This window comes from Phaethon aethereus (genome assembly GCF_964289735.1).
Source record: "Phaethon aethereus genome assembly, chromosome: 29".
Lineage (NCBI taxonomy): Eukaryota > Metazoa > Chordata > Aves > Phaethontiformes > Phaethontidae > Phaethon > Phaethon aethereus.
In genome coordinates this window covers 3,346,901-3,369,287 of record NC_138605.1, presented here as the reverse complement: position 1 = coordinate 3,369,287, position 22,387 = coordinate 3,346,901, and the positions used below count along the sequence as shown (strand labels likewise).

Genomic DNA, 22,387 nt, shown 5'->3' with positions numbered 1-22,387 from the left:
GAGCATGGCTGCATGGCAGGCGGTGGGGCCAGGACCCCCTGCACTGGCCGTGCACCGGGCTTGCTGTCCCTGGTGCCACTCCAGCGCCCCGGGGAGGGGCTGCAGTGATGATGGGGGGCCAGTGCGGGAGTGATGGGGGCACTATGCAGCCAGGACAAGGGTGAAGGAGCCCCCGGACCCCATCTGCCTCCAGCTCTGGTGCCTGCTCCCCCTTCCTGTGGTCATCAGCCGAAGTAGGGGTTGTCATGCTGGAAGTTGTAGTCAGGGCAGACCTTCTGGACCAGCTTGTAGTCGATGCTGAGGAAGGAGATGAAGATGCAAATGACCTTGAAGGGCTTGGCGCAGAGCCAGGCGGCGTGGCTCTGCGTGTGCTCGGTGAAGCACACCTTGGAGGGATCGTACAGGCAGGGCTTATTCTTCCGTGCCCGGTTGGTCTTCTCGTACTCCACGTGGCAGTTGAGGGCCTTGGCCGGGTGCCCCTCGGGCAGGGTGCTCTGCTGGGGGGGCAGGCGGGGAAGCGGTGGTGGGGCTGGCACCAGCACCTCAAAACCCACCGCCTTGGAGGGAGGCACGATGCTGACCGAGACGTTGCCCAGGCTGGAGGAGTTGTGGCGGAAGTAGACACTGAAGGTCCCGTTGATGTGGTCGACGATCTTCCCTGTCACCAACAGGCTGAACTTCAGCGTCTTGATGTTGAAGTAGAAGTCGCCCCAGCCAAAGATCTTCTTGGTGCGGCCAGACTTGAGTGAGGGCTTGCGCCGGGCATGGGGGCTTGGCAGCTCCCCAGCTGTCTGGTTCTTCTGCCAGTCCCAGGGGCTCCGTGCGGCACCCGAGGGTGTCCTTGCGCCCTGGGGGGGCTCAGCCGGAATGAGCCGCCCAGGGTCAAGCACTGGGGGCTTCAGGGTACCGTAGGGGACATCCTTGAGGAGGCCGGAGGTGCCCAGCTCCAAGTAGCCCAGGGTCTTGGTGATGTGGCCCCCAGCACACACCGTCTGGGAAAGAGGGCAGAGACTGCACAAGCTGTGCCTGTGGCTCCCTGGCTCATCCTCCCGCCTGCCACCCCTCACTCATCCTGCTGCCTGTCCCCATGCACCCTTCTGTGTCTGTGTACCCTCCTGCACCCCTGCATCCCTTCTGTGGCCACGCACCCCTCTGGCACCACATGTCCCTTCTGCACCGTGCCCCAATCCACTGTTCCTGCAGCCATGCCCAGAGCTGAGCATGGCTGCACCCTGCCCATGCCACCCCTAACCCCTTCTCAGCCCCACACAGGCCTGTCCCAGACACACCCCAGGAGTTAGGGCTGCTTCTCCAGCATCACCCATGTCCCTGTGATGGGAAGAAGTAGGACAATTGACAACTGCCTGCCCCACCATAGTTAAGGCCTATTAAAATGCAGGGGGGTGAGGGGCAGCAGCACGTACAGAGAGGGGGAGGCATCGGAGCCCCACACCGCCTGCCAGGGAAGCCTAATTGCATTACCCGGTGCCTCTGATCTGCAGGCTGAAATTACAGAGACCCCCGCCAGGCTGCACGGCAGCCGCTCCACCCTCCAGGATAATTGAACAGGGTGGACACAGCTGAATGGTGGGGTGCATTGTGTGCAGAGGGGGGCCCACACGGAACTAGCAGGGACCCCTTGCTTTTCTGGCAGGGGGAAGGGGCTGGGGTCACCCTGTATTCTGATGAGGGAGGGAATTTGCAGAAAAAGCAGGGAAGATGGGCAGTGGAGGGGGAGGAAAACGCCAGACAGCTGCAAGGTCCCTGCACTGGTACAAGGACATCCCCTTGTCCAACATAGAGCCAGGAACCCTCAGCAAGGGCTCTCACAGGGTGGGAAGGGGCAGCTTCTCTCTTGATGGGGTAAATCAAGGCAGGGAGCCATGGTGGAGACCAGCTGCCTGGTCTCTCAAACCTGGGCAAGCTGTGAGCCCAGTTAAGGAGGTGCTGATGGGCACGGGCACACCAGGACCCTCTGGAGATGCAGCCAGTGCTGGGGTGTCACGCTGCAGCCCCGTACCACACTGGTCAAGAAAGGTCCCAGGCACTGAGTGGGCTGGGACCTGCCTCCTGCTTCCTGCCAGGCATCAGCTGGGACGGGACTGCAGCGCTGCCTTCCTGAGGTTCCCCATGGCCATCGCTTCTGCCTGGCTGGCTGCTGGGACAGACATTGCACGGCTCAGCAGCGGTGAGCAGAGCCAGCTGGCACCTCTTCAGCCCTGGGACCCCATCTCTGGCATGTCCCATTTCCCTCCCTTGCCTGAGCCTGCCTGCCCCCCCGCTTCACCATCCTTCAACCTGGCTGCTCCTGGCTCTGCACCCTGGTGCCCGGCATGCCCTGCCTGCCCTGCCAGCTGCTCCCGGCGCACAGGATGATGCGCCGTCAGCCCTGGCCTCGTCAATCACTGTCGCCTGCAAGCTGGCAGGTGCTCGGGCTGCTCTGGCAGTTTTTGCTCTAGACGACCTGTTTCCCAAGGGGAATACGGGAAGGAGGGGAGCAGGGAAGGAGGGCTGAGAGTAGAGATGCCAGCTGGAAGGGCCTGGGGGGAGCGGGAGGCAGGGCTGTGCCCCCACAGGAAACTGAGGTGTGCCTCAGCGCTGAATGTGAGCCAGTGGGGCTGCAGGCAGGGCAGAAGGCCCTAGGGATGGCTCCTGCCTGCCATTGCTGGGGTCTTACCCTGGCACCTAGCCATTCTGCAGCACCGTCAGCATGGCTCAACACCCCCGTGCCCCCTCCTCTGCTGGACAGGCAGGTCTGTGTGCAGGGACCAGTCTCTGCTGGGCACCCAACAGGGATGGAGCATCAGGGGCAGCCGCCGTGGCCATGGGCCCCCGTGCTTGCCCTGTTCCTCTCCAGCTGCTGAGCTGGAGTCTCTGGCCAGGCTGTGCACTGCTGTCTGCGGGATCTATTGCCCTGTCCCCCTAATGCCGTGTGCGCCGGGCTGAGCCTGTAAATCTGCTCTGGCCCGCGCTCGCTCTCGCCCGTGCCGCACCGGCAGAGGCGGCAGCGCGGGCTGCTGCTGCCGGCACCGACCGTTCTGCCCCCGGGCTCTGCCTCTGTCCCGGGAACTGGCCGGGCCGGGCCGGGCTGCCTGGCCCCGGGTCTGTAGGCAGGGCAGGAGGATTTGTGAGGTCTCAGCCCAGCCCGGGGAGGTGGGGGGGCACAGGGGGCTGTGCAGTGCGAAGCTGCGGCTGAGCATCCCCGCAGCCCCCCGCCCCGGTCTGGCCGTCCCCCGGCTCCCTCCCCAATCTCTCTGAGCGTGGCTGCTGCCTTCGCCCTTATCTATATTTCAACGCCGCTTCAAAGCCGGGCGCCTTCACCAGCCAGAGAGAGAGGGAGCGAGCGCGGCAGGACCGCGAGATGGAAAGATAAAAGGGGGAGGGGGAGAAGGGCAGCCCCCTGCACCTCCCTCAGGCCAGGAGAGCGACGTTCTGCGGCGGGGGGGCGGGACGGGACGGTAGCCCCGGCGAGACCGCCGCTCCCCCTCCGCCCCAGCTACGCTCCATCGTTAATCCCACTCGTACATATTCATCAGCCCGGAAGCCCCCTGCACCCCCCCGTGGGGAGGCAGTGGGCATCCCTCACCACGAGATGAGCATAGATGGGCGAGGGGCACCAGCAACCCCACAGCTGGAAGGGGAGCCCCCAAAACCCATCTGCACCCACAGAGAGGGGAGAGGGAGCAGCACGGAGATTGCAGCCCATGGAGGAGCGCACTAGCACACGCTGCCCAAGCCCCCACAAACCCAGGAAAGATTTCTGGAGGCTTCTCAGCTCTGTGCTTTCCACCTCAGCTAGGGCTGCAAGCCAGGATGATTAGTTCGCCCCAGCAGTGCTACATGAGCCACCACAGACCTCCTCCCTCTGCCTCAGTTTCCTTTTCCAAGTTACCCCCTCCCATGATCCCTTGCTAGCAGTGAGGGGGATGCAGTGGAGATGGGGATGCAATGGGGATGGGGATGCGATGGGAATGGGCTGTGATCGAAATTGATGGCGAAAGATGCAGTAGGGACAGGGAAATGACAGGGATGGGCAGCCAGCGGGGAGCGGACACAGTGGGAAACAATGGGGACCAGCCTGTCCTGGGGAAGATGCCGACAACCAGCTCCCTGCATTTCTAAGGGCTGCGGGTCCCCAGGCCAGGCTTGTGCAGGAGGATGGGGCAGGATGGGGCCAAGGGCTGTGGGTCATGGACTGGGCGCAGGCAGGGCAGGGCAGGGCACTCCCAGGGGATAGAGGCCCTCATCCCTGCCGGGACGGGGGTGCCCCCCAGCCCCTCAGGGTGGGGGCCCAGGCTGGCAGCCTCCCATGCACCCCCAGATCCCTCCCCAGGAGCTGCTGGGCGACTGCGGGATGAAAGGGAATTGCAGAGCAGGGCAGCAACTGCAGATGCAGCCAGGGCTATCAACTGCAGCATGAGCAGCCTGGGGCCATGGGCAGCACAGGGACATGGGGGAGACCCTCACTACCCGCACCCCCTGGTGCAGCCTAAGGAGGGCAGCTTCCCCTGGCTAGCCGGGGGTCTCTGAACCTGTGGGCAGGGGTGCAGTAGCGTGGGGCCATGGCAAGCCTCTTCCACGACAACGTTGACGGGAGCCAAGGTCACTCCCCTGCACCCTGCCAGCGCTGCTGGCATTCAGGGCAGGTCCCACTCACACCTCGTGTTAAATATTAATGTTTCTGCTTGTGAGTGGTAGGGGTGCAGCATGCACACACGTGCACATGAACCTCCTGGACACGCTTCACAGGCGTACATGGGGATCCCAGCTGTGTGCAGAGCCCCTCCCTCCATGGCCGCACCAGGATCTGTCCCCCGTGCCAGAGGGCCGTGCCGGGCTCCACTCTGTCCTGGGCTCCAGCTGCGATGCACCATTCGTGTGTGTTTGTCTGGTATGTTTGTTTTTCACTGTTACGCATGCATACGCTGCTGCATCTGCGCATTACCCCAAGAAAACGATGTATGTTTTTGCTGCTTTCAGGCTCCTTGTGCACTTTTCTGTGCATGTGTGGGGCTCTGCAGGGCTGCCATGTGTCTGCAGGGACCCATGTGTCACTCTGTGTGTGCACAAGCAGCCAGGCAAGGATGCAGGAAGGGCTGGGGGTGGCTGCAGAGGGACTGGGAAGGCTCTCGGTGCCGGCATCAATTTGCCTTGTCAGGACCAGCAGTGATGGCCACTCACATCCCATTTGCTGGCAGGGCCAAGCACCGTCAGCTCTCCCCCGACACCTACGGTCACCTTGACGGAGGGCAGCAGATCGGCACAGGGAGAGGCGGGGTGGGCTGGCTGCCCCAGTGCGGGCTCTGATGAGCTCCCAGCACCCCAAGAACAGCGCCATGACAGATGGGTACCATCTCAAGGCAAAACAGCCCCTGCTGGCACCAAGAGCAGACCACCCATGACAACCCTCACCAAAGGCCTTGTCCTTACAGCCAGCCTGTCCGCTGCACCCGGCTCCAAGCTGCCCCCCCGCCTTGGTGGGGGTTGGTGGCAGAGCAGGCGCCCATCTGCCAACTGGGGTCTCCAGCTCTCCCCATGGGCCCGGGGTCAAGCTGGTCTCTCCCCTGCCACCCCGCTGCCTTCGTTAGTGCAGAGAGATTAATTGGAGGTGGTGAGCGACAATCCCCACGAGCCCGCTCCCCCGGCACAGCGCAGCCTGGGGCGGTGTGGCATTTCCAAAGGTTAGCAGCAAACAAGGTGCCTCTGACAGCTCCCATTTATCTCGCCGGCGCCTCGCGGGTGCTAATGTGGTGGCAGGGTGATGCGGTGCAGAGGTGGGCTCTGCTGGGCTGCAGGGAGGGACCCAAGCACACACCTGAGTGTGCTGAGGCATGCAACACACGTGTGTGGGCGAGAGCACACAGTCAGCTCTGAATGTGCGTGCTCCCACGTCTGTGTGCAAGTGTGCATGCCTGTGGGTACCAGCAGGCGTGCACTGAGGTCGCCCAGTGCCTGCCTGGCCCAACGTGCACCTGCAGCAAGCATGCGGGTGAATGCAACAAATGCTTGTTTGCTCGTGTGTGCACAGGCCGCACAGGCCACGCATGCAGCAAGCGTGCAGCTGAATGTGCATGAATGCCTTCATGTGTCCTGCATATCCCTGTGAGCACATCTGTGTGCACACATGCACAGTTATGCACTCACACACGAAGCACGGCGGCTCTGCACGTGTACCTTTGCAGGGGAGCCTCTGCTCCTCAGTGTTTTGAGCACCCCGGGATGAACACGTTCCTCTTCCTCCTGTGCACCTGCCCCAGTGTGTGTCGGGGGTACGGCCGCGCCTCTGCCTGTGCCTCTGCCCCACTGGGCGCAAGCATGCTGCTCCGCCTCGGCAAGCGCAGATGGGGCTGATGAGTGGCAGGCTGGCTAATGAAAGTCCCCGTGAGGCAAATCTGTGGTAATGGCTCCTTTGTGCCAGGGCAACGAATTAACCCGCTATTAGGGGCACCTGGGCTAGGTCCAGGGTGCTGGCAGAGCTGGAAGGAGCCCAGGGGCCGTAGACCAGAAGCACAAGGCGAGGCCCAGACTGGCTGCCTGTCCCTGCCTGGGGAGCCTGTGACCGAGGATGCTGCTTGTCCGGTGGGGAGGACTCAAGGGCAAAAGGACAGGGCTGCAGGATGGGGAGTGGGGCAGCGAGGGGGGCCCAGGGACAGCAGTGGTGCGCAGTCCGGCGGCAGTTACAGGGAAGGGCTGCGGGCTGCTGGTCAGGCGTGGGGTGTCATGGGCAGGGGGTGCAGCACGGCCTCGGGAGCCCCATCTCAGCCTCACAAGGGCAAGAGGAGAAACCCAGCTGGCCGTCGCCAGCAGCTGCCCCCGTGTCCCACTGGCTCCCAGCTCAAAGGGGGCATTGAAAGCTCATCCCTGGCCAGCAGCTCCAGGGCCAGGGCACACGCGGGGGGCTGGCTCTGCTCGGTGCCCCTCGCCGGCACAGCCAGAGCCAGCCCTGCCACGCACGGCACAATGCCCCACAGCTGTGCAGGCAGTGGCCTGCCCCACAGCCAGAACCCCCCAATGCCCATGCACAGCCCATCCCCTCTTCACCTTGCCAGCCCCCCGGTGTCACTCAGCCCCCTCCTCCCACCCACCATCCCCCTGCTCAGGAGCTCCCATCCAGCCACAGGCAGCAGCACCGGCTGCCTCACTCACCGCAGCACAACGGGGTGGGATGGACGTGGTGCGGTGAAAGGGCATCGTGCTCCAGGGGATGCTGAACCTGCCACAGCCCCAGGCACGGAGGGGTCGAGCAGATGACGGACAGGGACAAGTCAGGATGCACTCATGCACAGCCACCCTGCCACACATGCGCACACAGCGGTGGTGATGGCCGGACAAATCCTGCCCTGGAGGTGAGCTCAGCATGACCACCCAAAGGCCTCCTCGGTCTTTCTTCTGCCTCTTCTGTGCCGTCGCTGCCGCAACTGCCAGCCATTTGCGCGGACCCGAGCACAGCCCAGTGGACAGGCAGCTGCAGAAGTCCCAGCACTAGGACAGGCGGACCCAGCGTCAGCACGTCCTCGGGGGGAGGCAGACCTGGGATGAGCTCGCCAAAGCCAAATCCACCATCGCGTCACTACAGTGCAACAGGGCTGCTGGAGCTGCCGGCACCCGCCCTGCACATGCCGCCCGTGATGACAGCAAGACCCATGGGAGCTGCGCTGGGGTCCTGCTCCCGGTGACACCCCTGCCCGAAGCAACACTAGTGCAAGGGCCGGCATGGCCTTGAGCGGGAGCACGACCTGCATAGGGCCAGGAGAAAGCTTCCCACAGACGCCTTTGCCTTCACCCCCTAAACAGACACCTCGCTCCTTGCAGATGGAAAAAATATGCAAATGCTGCAGCTTTATTAACGCGCTCGGCACGCGCTGGCTAATAAATATTTCATAGCCCGAGTAGGACTTTTTTTTTTTACTCCTTTTCTTTCGTTTTGGTTCCTTTTCCCTGTCACTCGTTTCCTGCCTTTTCTTTTCTCAGCCGTTGTTTTATTTATTTATTACTTTTAAGGGCTTCATGGTGAGACAGGAGCTGGTAGGTGGCTGGGGGGGAGCAGAGAAAAATGTACATCCCCAGTCTCTCCCCCCACGGGTGAAAAAGAAAAGTGCTGTTAAGAGTAAAGGAAAAAATATAATAGAAGGGAGGAGACAGCACCAGGCAAAGGATTCAGGGCTTGTGTGACTCATTGGACTCAAGGAAGAAAAGAGAATGAATGAGAAAATGAGGAGATAAATGGAGTGGGAAGGGGGAAAGGGGTGTGCAGGCGGGTGTGCACAAGCCAGCGGTGAGGGGGCACGGGGGCAGTGGGAAGAACAGGGACATGTGGGCTGATGGGCCTGGGAGGAAATTGAATCCTGCTCGTCCAGGCAGCACATCACCAGCGTCTCCCAGAGCCAGCCGGAGCCCAGCCTGCCTGAAACGTCCGGCTTGGCTTGGCCGGTGGACCCCGCGTTGCACGGGGATGGGGTGGAAGAGGCTGGCGGTCACTGGGGAGAAGGGCTGCTCCACAGCCAGCATGCTGCTGCATGCCCAGCACAAGCCACGCTCCTCTCCCGCACGGTGCCAGGGCCACGGCTCCCTCAGTTGAGCCCCCTCGCGCTCAGGAGCGTGCAGGAGCCTGCAGACGTGGGCAGCTCACATGGACAGTGTGTGGGGAAACCAGGGCAGAGCCAGCAGGGACTCGTCCCAGGTTGCTCCTGCATCCCTGGCAACTAGGGATGCCCAGCCAGGACGCCTGCGTTCCCCCTCCTTGGCCCTTGTGGCTCTGCCTCAGTTTCCCGACAATGCAGCAGGCTGCCGGGCTCCCTCCACCCCTCCAGAGTTGTCCCAGCTCTTTGGTGGGTGAAGTCTTTCTGGGGGGTGCAGAGAGGTGGCAGTTTCCCCCAAGCCCCCCCCCCCAAACCAGAGGGACCCCAGGAATGCAGCCCCTACCTTCTGCCCAGCTGCCTCTCCTCCCCCCAGGCCCGCCCCCACCACCTCGCCTCACCATTTCACTTTATTATTGCAATAAATGTAGCCATAAAAGTGGCAGGTATCGTCGTGCGAGGAGATCGCTTCTCCTGAGCTATGGAAATGTAATTTCGAGTGTGCCCGGGAAATTTTATAAGATCGTATCAGGCGGGATCATAAATTGCATTTCCAGTCCCCGTCCCCTCCCCATGACGAGACAGGGCCAGTGCGAAGGTCACCACGGACAGGTGCAAATGCAGAGCTGTCCCCTCAGTGGGGACCCCATCCCCGTGCCCCCCAGCACTGCACCTCCCCTGCTGCCCTCATTTCCCCCTCGGCGCATTGCCAAACCAGCTGGGGGAATGTGCTGGATCTGGTGGAATGTGCTTCCTTCTCCCAGGAGGAGAAGAAAGGGAGCAGCAGCGGCGGGACATGGCTGTTCTCTGCATCCCCCCAGCAGCAGAGGCTGATTAAAACCCTCCGAGAGACCCAGGGGTGCAAGGGACCCTCAGGGGCGTTGCCGGGGCCGCGGCTCCTGTCAGGCTGCACCATCCGGGGGTCACAGGGCTGCGCCCTGCCACAGCTGGGCACTGGCTCCTGCCAGGAGCAGGGGATGTCGGGTCTGTGCCCCCCCGGGGGCACACACCACCCTGCCCAGGCTCCTGGTCCCAAGCAGGCACCAGGCAAAGCGGCGTAAAGCATCGCTCTGCTCGCCAATGAGCCAAGGACAGAGGCTGCGCTGACCAGTGCTGGGGGCAGAGGAGGAGGAATGAGAGGGTCTGTCGTTGCCACTGTGACACCCACCGAGGCCAGCACAGCTGCTGGGACAGCCACAGGGCTGGGTCGGGGTCTGTGCTGCAGCGGCACTGGGCTGAGCAACCTGCCATGCCCTGGGTGTACCGCAGTCAGCCCCTGTCCGAGCAACAGGGGCTGATGGGGATTTATTTGGGGAGGGGAAAATTAATCCCACCGAGAGCGCAGGGCCCTGCCGGCTCTTCGCAGCTGATCGTTTCTGCAGGCTGGGTGCTCATTTCCACAATGACTTTCCTTTTGCAACAGCGATCAGGAAAAAAGGCGGGGAGGGGGGAACACGGGCACAGGGACGTGATTATTTCTTTAGTAGCAATCCAAGCGGCTGGAGAGGAAGCTTCATCTTTCCTGGGCCATTTACCTTCAGCGCCCGAGCGCGAAGGCTGAGCCAGGCAGCTCTTCAGAATGCTGGAGCCTGGCCAAGGCAGGCGGGGGGGCGAGAGGCTTCGGCTGCCGGGATCTCAGCGCAGCCCCGCTGCTGGGCCGCTGGCTGCCAGGACTTTGGCTCGCTGGGAGGAGGAGGAGCTGTGGATGCAGGGGTGGGGGGCAAAAGTCATTAATCTGGGAGTGTTAATTGGGATGGGTGTGATTAGCAGTGGGGCTGCCGGGTGCTCAGCTTAGGGCTGCCGCCGCAGAGGGAAGCTGCCTTGCCGTCCCAGCTCGGCTGCCCCCTCCTAGCCCCCCTGCCAGTGCCCGGCAGAATACTGGCAATAAAAAACAAAACGGGGAGAAAAAGCAATAAAGCAGGCCCCAGATTTCAGCCAGAACACCACAGTGGAAGAGCAGGAGCAGGTCTGGCTGGGGGGCACCCCTGGGTGCCCCCCCAGCTGCTACTCCCCCCATTCAGCAGGAGGCTGAGCCGCGCCACGCTCCAGGCTCCAGCCTTATTGAATCTCCCAGCTCAGGGTGCAAAGGGCACCACAGGGAAGAGTTATTAAAAAAAAGGGAAATGAGTCGCTTGGAAACCTTCTTTCGGAATAACAGTGTGTGTTTGTTTGGCAATAGATTAGCTCAGCCATGCTGAGCACACAACACCCGCTGCAACGATGGTCGGCTCAGGAGATCTGCAGGAGCCGGGAGAGTGGGGACGCGTGGAGCTGCTCCCCCGTCCCCAGCAGGTGCCGTCCGGGCACTGTCCTGCTGGGGCTGGTCCCTGCAGCCCTGTGCCTGGAAGGACCCCGGGCCAGACAGGGGCTTGCAGGGCTGCGCCACCAACCAAACCCCATTTCCCCTCCCCTGGTCCCAAATCGGGTATATGTCTTTGAGCGATGAAAGGGTTAAATTCTCCCCATTAATGGGAGCTGGGGGTGTGTGAATAGGGGTGTCCTTGCACCAAAAGGGCTAGCAGCATCTGCTTAAGAGCAAAGTCATCTGTCAGCCAACCACCCGGTAGATCTGTGACAGCTCTCGGGTGACTGGGAGGGAAAGGGAATGAAGCAGGGTGAGTTTCCCGGAGGCTGGCATCCCGTGCCACCAGCCTCCTGCTGGCATGGCCACCGGCACTGCAAGGCAGGATTTTTCCTGGGAAGGGTTAATCCAGGAAGGAAAACCTGCCAGCAACACTCCAGGTGCTTTGCAGACACCCACTATCTCACCTCCTCACCCACCAGGAAGGAGGGAAACTGAGGCACACTGCTGGGGAGGCACCTTTCTGCAAAGACAGAGGCAGGTAGCTGGGCCAGAGCAGGGGTGAGGAGAAACACCCGGCATCCTGGCTCCAGCCCTGCTGCTGCTGTGCGGAGCCACCGCAGCCCGCCCTCCTCCCAGGGAGCCCCGCTGCACCCTGGTGGCACTGGCCTGCTCCGGGGCCAGTGGCAAGCCACCCCCTCCCACCGCTGGCGCTTGTTCAGCACCTGACACGGATCACACCGAGCAGGATGCAGGCCGGTTTGTCACCTGGGCGTCTGGGACCACAGGGCTAAGGCTGGCATCCACCTCCTGGGAAGGCTGGGAAGTTACTGGCCAGGAATTGCCCTTCCTCTCTGCAAAACTACAGCCGCCCCTTTGAGCCCAAGGACGGCTGTAGGAAACACCCAGGAGTGATGCCCAGCCTGCCCCAGCCATGGGTCTATCCCATTGCTCCCGGGTGCACCTGTGGGGCTGGACAGGACCTAAACCAGTGGGAAGCCAGGCCAGCCTTACTCTGAGAGACCTCCAAGATTTAATGTTCAATGCACAGAAAAAAACTAATGCATAAACATAAACCAGCAGCCTGAGGAAGGCTGAGGCAGGCAAATCACCTGCAGGGAGCACTGGGCAGCATCTCTCCAGCCTGCCCAACCGCTGCCATCCTGAGCCCAGGTGCAAGGAAGGAGAAGGCAAATCCTGGGCAGCAGCAGCCATGAAGGGCGGGGGGCCAGGGGGAGCTGATCTGCACACACGCGGCAGAGACGGGCACCCGCTGGGCCAGGAGAGCTTGTCCATCCCAGCAGGGAGAAACACACCTGCACACACACCCAGCAGGGACAATCAGCACACAGCACAGCGGGGAGACACCGCGGGAGTCCGTCCTTCCTGCAGCAGGAACGCTCTCACGAACACACAGCCCAGGGCTTGTCCCCTCCGGCACGGGCAAACGACCCACCTTCTGCCAGGTGCTTGCCTGGGGGAGGCAGCCGCGCCTGCCTCTTCGTCCATCGCTCTCGCCACAGCCCCAGCCCCAGCCCCGGCAGGATGCGGCGCTGGGGAGCTCAGGTCCAGTGCGGCAACTGGGGCTGGGGGGAGCTGGTGGCCCCCCCATCAGCCTGCCTCCTGTCCCCCAAGAGGGGCTGGGAAAGCAGGAAAGTTTCCTCCCAGCAGGCCCAGAGGGCTGAGAGGGCAGAACAGCTCCATCTCCCTTCCCCTGTGACCTGGCCGGCCATGTGGCCCTGAAGACCCCAGCCCCTCCTGCAACCCGTCCCCACGCCAGGAAGCCCAGAGACCACTGGCTGGGCCCAGCCCTGCAGCGCAGAGGGGCTGGGGCTCGCTGCCCCTGCCAGCCTCTCCCAGGGTTATTCCCCACGCACGCGGCAGGAGGCTCCTGCACCTGCGTGCCCACCCCAGGACAGGCCCGCTCCCCCCGGCCACAGAGCCCCCACCTCACCCCCCGCCGCTGCTGCCTGCGCAGGCAGGGAGGGGGACAGGGGCAGCGCCCTGCTCCTGATTTCATCAAAACAAAACCATTTGTCTTGAAGCAGCTCCAGCACCGACAGATGCTCTGCGTTAGATGGACACGGGGCGGGGGGGGGGTCACACAGAGCCACCCCCACACACAGACACACGCGCACACACATCTATCCATCTATATACGTACAGAGAGGAGCGTTCTAGAGAGAGACAAGTTGCAAGAGCCTTTGCCTGGGGGGTAGGGTTGTGCGGGGGGGGGGTGTCCCTGATGTGCATCCAATTCCCGAGAGGGAATTGACTCGTTTGATTTTATTCATGAAACACAGAAAGTAAAAATGGAGTGTCAGGAAATCAGATCTGCTGGGTGATGAGGCCAGCCCCCCCAGCAAGGCTGCAGGGGCACAAATCCCCCCATTCATGACCATGACAGGCGCTGGTGCCGGATGCAGCTGTAGCCCCCAAAGCCATCAGCTCCAGCTGGGAGGGAAAAGCCTTGCTGGGCCCCCAGAGGAGATGGCAGACGGGGGACACGCAGGGGTGAGTGGCCTTGGGAAGCATTTAGTATCTGGGACTGGAGGACATCACAGGGAGGGCTCTGTGGGTGGGGAGGGTGTCTCCGCATCTGCAGCCTCTCAACCTCCACAGACAGGCAAAGGGGCAAGAACAGGCAAAGCCCCCTGCCCAGCTTGGCAAAGCCAAGCTTGTTCCTGGGGTAAATGCGCAGTGCACCAACCCCCTGGCTGAGGGAGCACCCCAGGGAGATGGGGGGACGGAGCTGGTGGGCAGATGCCCCCCTCAACAGAGGTGAAGTCCATGCCAGTGCTGGAGCTGAGCCCATACCAAGTCAGGACAGAAATGAGGCGTCACCTCTGCAGGTGGTTTCAGCACTCACACCCTTGGCGGAGCTGGGGAAACCTCTGTCACCCCAGCTCCGCTGGGGTGCAGCAGGTCCCCCGCCCGGCACAGCTGGCCGGTGGAGGGGACTCGCCCTGCCTCCCCCCACTGCAGGCCCGTGCCCGCTGCCCGCACCCGCAGGTGCGGGGCGTAGGACAAGAGCACCCCACGGCGCGCAGGGGGCCCCGGCCCCCCCGCAGACCCCCTCCACGCCCGGCCGAGGGCCCGACCCGCCCACACGCGGCTCCGTCTCGCGCGTCTCGCTGCCCGCCCCCCCCGCCGCACCTGCCAGACGGCGCCTTCCGCGCTCTGCAAGGGGAGGGGGCTGCTCGCAACCGGGGGGTGTACGACGGCTGCACCGGCGGCGGGACCCACCTCTGCTCCCACGGGCCCCCCTGGCCCCCAACTCCGCCCGATGTCCGAGCGCGGTGCCCCGTACCGCCCGCGCAGAGTCCGGGACAGCCCCGAGCCCTCTCCAACTTGGGGCGAGCAGGACCCCCCGCTGTGCAACCCCTGCCCGGTGCCCCCCCCCCGCCACACAACTCTCCCATTCACCTCCCTGCAAATGCCCGCCCTCCCCCCCGTTATTTGCAAGACCCCCCTCTTCAGGATCGCACAAGCCCCCCCCAATTGTCCACTATCTCCGTGACTGCCCGAGCCCCCGCGCGATTGCACCCCCCCCTGAACTGCATGTCTCCCCAGAAGCCGCACGTCGTCTCCCCCCCCCGCCAGGACTGCATGTCCCCCCCGCGGAACGGCACAGACCCCTCGGAATTGTATCACCCTCCCAATAACGGCATGACAGCCCACCCACCCCCGGTAATTGCACGGCCCCCCCCCCCCAGGAACCGCACACCCCCCCGCCGGCAGCAGCAACTTTGCCGCCCACGGGCGGCTGCGGCCGGGGCGCGCCCGGACCCCCCGTACCTGCAGCAGCAGCCAGGGCCCGAGCAGGGGCAGGCGGCAGCGGAGCATCGCGGGGCTCCGCGGGGCTCCCGGGATGGACGGAGCGCGGCAGGGCGGGCGGAGGAGGGAGGCGGCAGCGAGGGGAGGCAGGAAGAAAGTTGGAGACTTGCTGGGGCCGGGCGGCGCCTCCGCGGCGCCCCGCCAATCCCGGCCCGCCGCCCCCGCGGGGGGGCCCCGGGCAGCGGCGGCGGGCCCCGGGCAGCGGGCGGGGGCGGCTCCGGGGGGCGCCCCGGGGACCCTGCACCCAGCCCCTGCCCGCACCGCGGGCCGTCTTCGGGCCAGCCCCAAGCCCGGGGAGGGGCAAGGCCGGGGCTGCGCCCCTCTCCTGGGAGATTCCAGCACCCTGGCGTGCCCCTGGTCCTGCCCCTCTCTCCTGGGAGACCCCAGCACCCCGGAATGCTCCCAGTCCTGCTCCTCTCTGGGGGGATGTGCTAGCACCTGGGGGGGGCAGTCCTGCCCATCTCCATCCTGCCCAGCTGCACCTGGGGAGGGTAGAGGGTCCCTGTGGCTGGGCCCTCCCAAAGGCTCCAGCAGAGAAGGGGGACCACCCTACAGGAGGGTCTTTGGGGGGCAGCCCCCGGGCCCCGTGCACACATCAAGGATGCCCACACATGGGCACTCCTGCCTTGCACATCCTGGAGCGTGCGAACACCCCCACCCGCAGTACACACCACATCTTGGGCTGGACACGCAACCTGTGCCGCCTGCATGTAACACGTGTGTGTGCACATGCACACACATGTGCTCATCCCTCCATCCCAGTGCCGGGCCCCTCTCAGAGGGGTCTGCCAGGTGTTCTCATACCCCCCCCAGCTCAGCAGGAATCCCTCCCCAATACTATCACTTTATTGCTATTACTATTATTGTTACTGTTATTACTATTATTATCTGCTCGCCTTCCGGGGAAGCCGCCGGCAGGGGCTTTGGTATCAGCAGGGCTGGGGGCAAGCACAGGATGGGGGGAGCATTGCAGAACCGTGCGTACGTGTGGAGACAGAATGAATAAAAGGTAAAGGCGAAATAAGCAACAGAAAGGGAGAGGGAGAGAAATGAAGGGAAATGAGAGAGAAGGGAAAGAGAAAGGAGAGGACAGCGCCGACACAGAGTGGGGGGATCCAGGAGTCCTGGCTCTGTGGCCAGTCTTGCAGGACTGCCCCGTGCACCATGGGGCTTCAGGACCCCAGGCAGTCCCGTACCAGCTCCATACAACCCCCGCACCAGCCCCACACCAGCCTCATGCTAGCCCCACAGCAGCCCTGGGCAGGGCAGTGCAGTGCCGGCCGCAGGCACCCAGCCGAAGCGCTGCCCCAAGCAGGGGCGTGTGGCACCGCACACTCAGGGTCCACAGCCGGGGCACAGGGGAATGCTCTGTCCAGGAAAGGTCCCTTCAGTCCCTCTCTTGCTGCTGCTGCAGTCCCAGTGCTACCAGCTGGTGTGAGAACCACTGCCAGCCCCACAGCCCATGCTCCCCACTCCTCCTCGGTTTCCTGCTTCCCACACTGGCAGGAGCCTCCGCGCCCCTCTCACTGCACAGCTAGGATCCCCTCAGGAACCGAAGTGCTGGCTCCCCCCCCAGTACTGCATTTACCCCCTTTGCCCCAGGGCCGCAGAAGGGATGGGGCAGCTAAGCCCCGGCCAGGGGCTGTGTGGGTCCAACCTCACTGGCAAGGCCCATGGGCCCTCCAGATCTGGTACCCCTGCATGGCCAGGGCTTTGCCCCACATCACTGGAGCAAACCCCCAGGGGGGTGCTGGTGCCCCTGATGGTCTCATCAGGGAGTAAAGGGACACTAGGGTCTGTGAGAGGTCCAAGGGGCTCCGGGAAGACCCCTCCCACACAATTAAGAGCCCACTGGCCTAAGATCTGGGAGGGTAGAGGCATGGTGAGGGGAAATAAGTAAAGGTTTAAAAAAATTAAAAAGATTGAAGGAAAAAGACGAGAAGGGGGGGAGAGAGGGGAAAGGGAGGAAAAAAACCTCTAGAGGAGATATAAGAAACCGATAAGTGAACAAAGAGCTGGTATTGAAATAGATCTAAGGGCCATGCCGCGCTTGGGCCGCACCAGATCCCTTTGCAGATGGGTTTGGGGCTTTTCAAATGCAGCAGCTGCGTCCTCAGCTCAGCATCCGCAAGGAGACCAGGGGGGCTGATGCGGAGGCAGATGCTGGCAGGGAGGGTGCCAAGTGTTGACCTGCTCTGCTGAGCCGCAGGCCGGGGGTGCCACAGGGCACCGTCACGGCCCCGCGCTCCCATCACAACCCACACCCGGCTCTGCTGCTGCGGCCCTGGCCCACAGCAGGGCTAAGCGTGGCCGGGGCAGGGTGCGGCTGCCAGTCCAAGGGCCTGACGCCCCGAGCACAGGCCAGCCCCCACCCCAGTCCCACTCAGCGAGAGCCCGCCAGGGTGGATGAGAGCCAGTAGCCGGCCAGCGCTGCCCTCGCGCCCCCTCCGCTGTCTGAGAGGTGCGGGTGGTCCCTCCCAGCCCCCCGCCCTCAGCACCGGTCCAGCCACAGCCATCCCTGCTGGCCGCGGTCCGGTGCCCGGGGATGCGTGGGGGGAGCGTGGCCAGGGTGACGAGCGGCGGGACGGGGACCCCGAGCAGCCGCTGGGGAGGGGACAGACGTTGGGCGAGAGACCACCGGCCCCCCCCGCGCCTCTGCCACCCCTTCCCCCGCGGGCAGCCGTACGGGCGGGGCCTCCGCCCGCCGCAGGGCTGCACGCAGGGCGCGGACGAAGCGGTGCGGGCACACGGGGGCACACGGGGGTGCGCGTGCAGCCCCCCGCTCCGTCCTCGAGGGCGGCGGCGCCACCTGGTGGCGGATTCCGGGCCCGCGCGCGCCGCCGGTGCCCGGGTCCGGCGCTTCGCTGCCCGGTGCCTCGGGGTGTTTCCGCTCGCCGCAGCGCAGGAGGAGCCGGCGCCGAGGCCGCGGCAGCTCGGGGGCCCCGGGGCCCTCAGCGGGGCCCCGGGAGGCGCTGCCGGCAGCGGGGAGCCGTCGCGCACACGTGCGCACGCACCCGCGTCACCCCGAGCGGCACATGCACCGGCACGGGCGCCGCACCCCCGGGAGCGCCCGGGCAGCGCCGCACGCACAGGCACGCTTAGGCTCGCTCGAGCACGCGCAGCTCTCCGTCCCATCCACGCTCCTGCCCGGGGTCCTGGACGGAAAAGACCGTGCCCCTGCCACGCGCTCCCACGGCAACGCGATGGAGCAAGAGCCCCTGGTGGGACCCTCCTGCCTCTCCCCACCCGCCCGTGTCACCCCTCCCCACTGCTCCCCAGGCCACGACTGGCGCCGCTGGGCTTCAAGGGCGTCAGGGCCACAGCACCTGGTGACCTGGGCTCCCTCCCCGCGCCCCGCAGCCGCTCCGGCACGCTGCCTTCCCACCAACCAGCAGCCTGCGCTTCAGTTTTTAAAAATTTTATTTATAACAATATCTGTTTTGTTTAGTTGTAAAGTAATCCAGCAAAAATTATTAAAACATTTCCCCCCAATAAAAGGATGGGGTCACCGCCCGCCCTCCCCCCACATGCATTTATTTATTACTACTATAAAAGCTAGGTCATTTCCATGGTTTTGTTTTTGTTTTTGTTTTTTTTTTCTCCTGTTAAAAAATGTGCATGTTGGAGAGCCGGTGAGGTGCAGGCGACAAGCCAGAGCGAGGGGCTGTGGGGCCAGGCCCGCCAGGGCCCCTCTGTGCCACAACAGGGCTGGGGCAGTGGTGGCGGCCTTAGTCCCTGTCCCCTGTAACAATCGGGCAGAGCTGAGAATGGCGGGGAGGGAGGGAGGGCACTGGTGGAGAAAAAGGGGGGGAGGGAGGGGAACGGGGGCTGAAGGAGCTTGGCAAAGGCTAAAAGCTGCAGAAGGGGGGACCTGGGGAGCAGCAGATTGCAGGGGAGGGGGGCGAGGAAATGGAGCCCCTGGAGAGGGGAGCTGCAGGTGCCGGGGGGGATGGAGCTTAGAGCTGGGGAGCCCTGCTCTGCCTCCCTCCTGCCTACGCCCCACGTAGCAGTAACCCCGTGTCTCCCGTCAGCCCCGGCTGCAGCAGCCCCAGCAAGTTCGTCCTGGCACACCAACTGTGGCACCGTCCCTGCTCCAAAACGCTGGCTTGTCCCACGGGTGGGAGGGGAAGGGAGAGGGAGCCCAATGTAAAGAGATTTAAAATAAACCAAAGCCGGATCTGGTAATCAGAGGCGCCGAGGCCTGGTACCGGGGAATATACAGGTAATAATACTGCTCACATAGAAAAGTAATAATCCTTCATTTGTACATTTATACAGTGGCTCTTGGCTCCCCCGGCCCCCAACCGCCTCCTGCAATGGGTGTCTCGTGCCAGGCCCGGGTGCCATGACCCAGCGGCCCTTCACCCCTGTCCTGCCCCTATGCCAGGGGGTCCGCCAGGTCGTCATCTGCACCCCGCGACAGCAGCTCCCGCTTCTCGTCCGTGCTAGCCAGTGAGTTGCGGCTGTTGTGGGCGCCCATGTACAGCGTGGCATAGACAGGGTTGGTGAAGTTGGTGGGCTGTGGAGAGGGGGAAGCAGGTGGGAGGGGGCATGGACACCTCCCTCCCTGGCAGAGCAGTCCGCAGAGGTGTCCTTTCCCCCAGGGTGCCTCGGCAAGAGCCCATACCAGCCACAACCTCCTCCCAGTACACCACCGCTGACCCTGAGGCTGTCCCCATCCCTCTCCACAGCCTCCACCCCCGAAGCCTCTGCAGCCCCTTGGAGCCCCCCAGCCTCAACACAGAGAGCAGCCCCAGGGAGCCCTGACCCTGCCGCAGCAACATGCCCCCTGCCTCGGCACGCGCCCCCTCTGCATCCCCCACTTCAGGCTGGACCCTGCACAGCTCACAGCCCCTCTGTGCCACAGCGGGCCCACTCCTCACCTTGTCAGGGTCCAGGGTGAAGTCTGCATCCAGCAGCTCCCCCACATCGTCATCGGGCTCCCCTTCGTACATTTTGTAGGTGGGGTTCCCGATCTCCACGTTCATGGCACCATTCGTCATTCGCTGGTGCTGGAAGCCCTTGGCGCTGGGGAGGGTGAGACAGGGGGTCAGTGCCAGCAACATGGGGTGCAGCGAATGGGGCCCCCACGCCACCACCGGTCCTGCTTGTTTGTCCCACACCATTGAGGCTTTCAAGCCCTGCAAGGAGGGTTTCTGTCCTGGCTGGGTAATGCTCCTTCCCAGGCCCCAAGAGCCCAGACTCACCCTTTAATCCTCCACTTGTACCACACAAAAGCCACGACGATGAGGAGGATGAGCAGCAACAGGATAGGGATGACAATGGAGGCCGTTCCTGCAGGACAAGAGGTGCAGGTACAGTCAGAGCGTGTATGGGGGCCAGTGACCGCATGCCCCGGGCAGTAGCAGGTCCAGCAGCCTGGGTTGGCGTTGCCTGCAGGAAAGGACCTGCCCCCTCTCCACCTGAGAACAGGGTTCAGGACTTGCATGGGGGCACCAGGCAACCCTGGCTTCACAGGCACATAGTGGCCCCGATGCCCCCAGTTTGGTGTCCGGCCTCATGGCGCTGCCTGGGGTGGCGACTACCCAATACGTACGGTTGCTCTGCTGCTCACTGACAATGAAGTCCTCACAGCGTGTCCCCGTCATCCCCACCGGGCACCTAAGAACACGGGGAGAGCACTGGGGTTAGCAGGGACAGGACAGCATGCAGGGAGGAGGGGGGAGAGGTGGGGCACAGATCTGGGGGCCGGGGGGGGCACACAGGTTGGGGTCTGTCAGTCATGTGCTCCCTCTGCTTGGGGAGGCAAGCAGCCTGCCCATAGCCCCCACCCGCCTCGTGCCCAGCTCTGCTTACAGGCACTCGGGCAGCTGCGTCTTGTCACTGATGGAGCAGGTACCGCCGTGCAGGCAGTAGTTGTCGCAGGTCAGGCAGCTGGGTGCAATCTTGCCGTCGGGGCAGCTGTGGGGCAGAGGATCAGGCACATGTGTATACCCAGCCTGCACCGTGCCCCACCACCCAGGAATCTGCTTGCTGGAGGCTGTTAGCTCATGCACGGCGCATGGCTCACGGCTGTGCCGTGCGGACAGCTGCTGGGACATCAAGATGGGCTTGGGGGATAGACACCTCCATCACCTCCTCCAAGGGCCCTGAGGTCTCCCAGATTTCTTAGCTGCCCAAATTACTGACCCAGCATCTCTCAGCTGTGGCCAATCCCCAATGATCCAGCCACAGGGACACATTTTTTTTTTCTCGGGTCCTTGTGCCCACCATCCCCTTTTCCTCCCTTGAGTTCAATGCCCCCAGTACCTACATGCAGGAGACTTCTCCACTCTGCTTGTTGATGCTGCACTTGCCCTCCTGGCACCGGGAGCACTTGTTGTCCTGGCACTGTGTGCCCTCGAACTGTGGAGGGCAGCGGCACTGCTTGGTGCCGCTGGCGGTCATCTGGCAGATGCCCTCATTTTCACAGTAGTCGAAGCACTGCCCTGCAGGCGATGGTGGGGTCAGGGCGGGCAGCCCCACGCTGGCCCCTCAGACTGCCAGCCCCTGGGAAGGCTGTTCGTGGCCCTGGTCCCCCATAGAGCACCACACAACTCCAGGTCCCCAGAGAGCATCCCCCAAAGAGGGGGACCTGGGAGTCCAACCTCTCAAGTGCTGGTCCCCAGAGGTCCCTAAAAAGCATCCTCCAGAAGAGGGGGACCCAGTGGTCTGACATTCCAGGCACTGTCCCCAGCCACCCTCGCCCCAGGCAGGTAGCACTCACGGTACTGGCAGCGGTCCCCGATGAAGGTGGGCAGGCAGCGGCAGTTGGGCTGGTTGCCCTGGTTGACGGTGCAGCTGCCATTGTTCAGGCAGTAGTCAGTGCACACTTGCTGGTTGCACCGAGGCCCCGTGAAGCCAGTGGGGCAGCGGCAGGTTGGCATGCCTGAGAACAAGAGCCATTAGCATGCTCCCCGTCTGTCTGTCTGTCTGTCCAGGACCAGTCCCGACCCCCAGGCTTGCCCCCAGCAGCCTCACCCGATGGGGAGGCGGCGCACGTGCCCCCGTTCTGGCAGTAGTCCCAGCACTGGTCAATCTGGCACTTCTCCCCGTTGTAGCGTGGCTGGCAGCGGCACTTGGCCTGCTTGCGGGCGTTGAGGAAGCAGCTGCCGCCATTCAGGCAGACCAGGTCGCAGGTGTCGGTGGTGGGCACTGGGACAGAGGGATGGAGGTGAGCGGGACTGTGGCAGGCGGGACAACCCCCCCCCTTCCTCCTCCAGACCACCTACCAACGGGGGAGACGGTGGGCGAGGGAATGACCACGCAGGTGCCATTGTCCAGGCGCTTGCCGTTGGGGCAGGTGCAGACAGGGCCGCTGGGGCTCAGCAGGCAGAGCCACTCGCACTTCTTGCGGTCGCAAGGGTTGGTCACTGCCGAGAGGGGAGGGGACGATGCAGGATGAGGGCGGCTGGATGACCCACAGCCCTCCTGGCAAATGACTACTCCCCAACAGCTTTAGGACACCCCCCAGCCCTACAGCTGCCCAAGCCCTGTGCCTATCCCCAGTGCCCTGGGGTCGGCAGCTGACAGCTCCCTATTGCAGCTGGCCTCCCCCCACAATCCACCCCCCTTCCCACTGATCGCCCCTGCCCGTCCAGATGCTCCCCACTTTGAGCAGGGAAGCTGGGTGGCTGAGTCCGCTCTTTCCCCAAGCTCTACCAGCGCTCCC

The 22,387-nt window shown here is 63.7% G+C and overlaps 2 protein-coding genes across 2 annotated transcripts in view; both read right to left on the bottom strand.

Moving 5' to 3' along the window:
* Nucleotides 1-224: 224 nt before the first annotated feature.
* NXPH4 (neurexophilin 4) lies at nt 225-14,724 on the bottom strand (the record flags this gene model as incomplete). The annotated part of the gene is made up of 2 exons (XM_082011874.1): nt 225-992; nt 14,677-14,724. The coding sequence occupies 2 exons, from the start codon at nt 14,722-14,724 to the stop codon at nt 225-227; spliced, it is 816 nt and encodes a 271-aa protein (XP_081868000.1).
* Nucleotides 14,725-17,270: 2,546 nt separating this feature from the next.
* Nucleotides 17,271-22,387, bottom strand: part of LRP1 (LDL receptor related protein 1) — a gene marked incomplete at its 5' end in the record, with an annotated part of 91,305 nt that continues 86,188 nt past the window's right edge. The window contains 9 exons of the mRNA XM_082011773.1: nt 17,271-19,234; nt 19,599-19,743; nt 19,923-20,010; nt 20,273-20,337; nt 20,533-20,637; nt 20,990-21,164; nt 21,443-21,604; nt 21,697-21,870; nt 21,948-22,088. Coding sequence (XP_081867899.1) covers nt 19,094-19,234; nt 19,599-19,743; nt 19,923-20,010; nt 20,273-20,337; nt 20,533-20,637; nt 20,990-21,164; nt 21,443-21,604; nt 21,697-21,870; nt 21,948-22,088 — 1,196 coding nt within the window. The 3' untranslated portion in view covers nt 17,271-19,093. The remainder of the gene's footprint in view (nt 19,235-19,598; nt 19,744-19,922; nt 20,011-20,272; nt 20,338-20,532; nt 20,638-20,989; nt 21,165-21,442; nt 21,605-21,696; nt 21,871-21,947; nt 22,089-22,387) is intronic.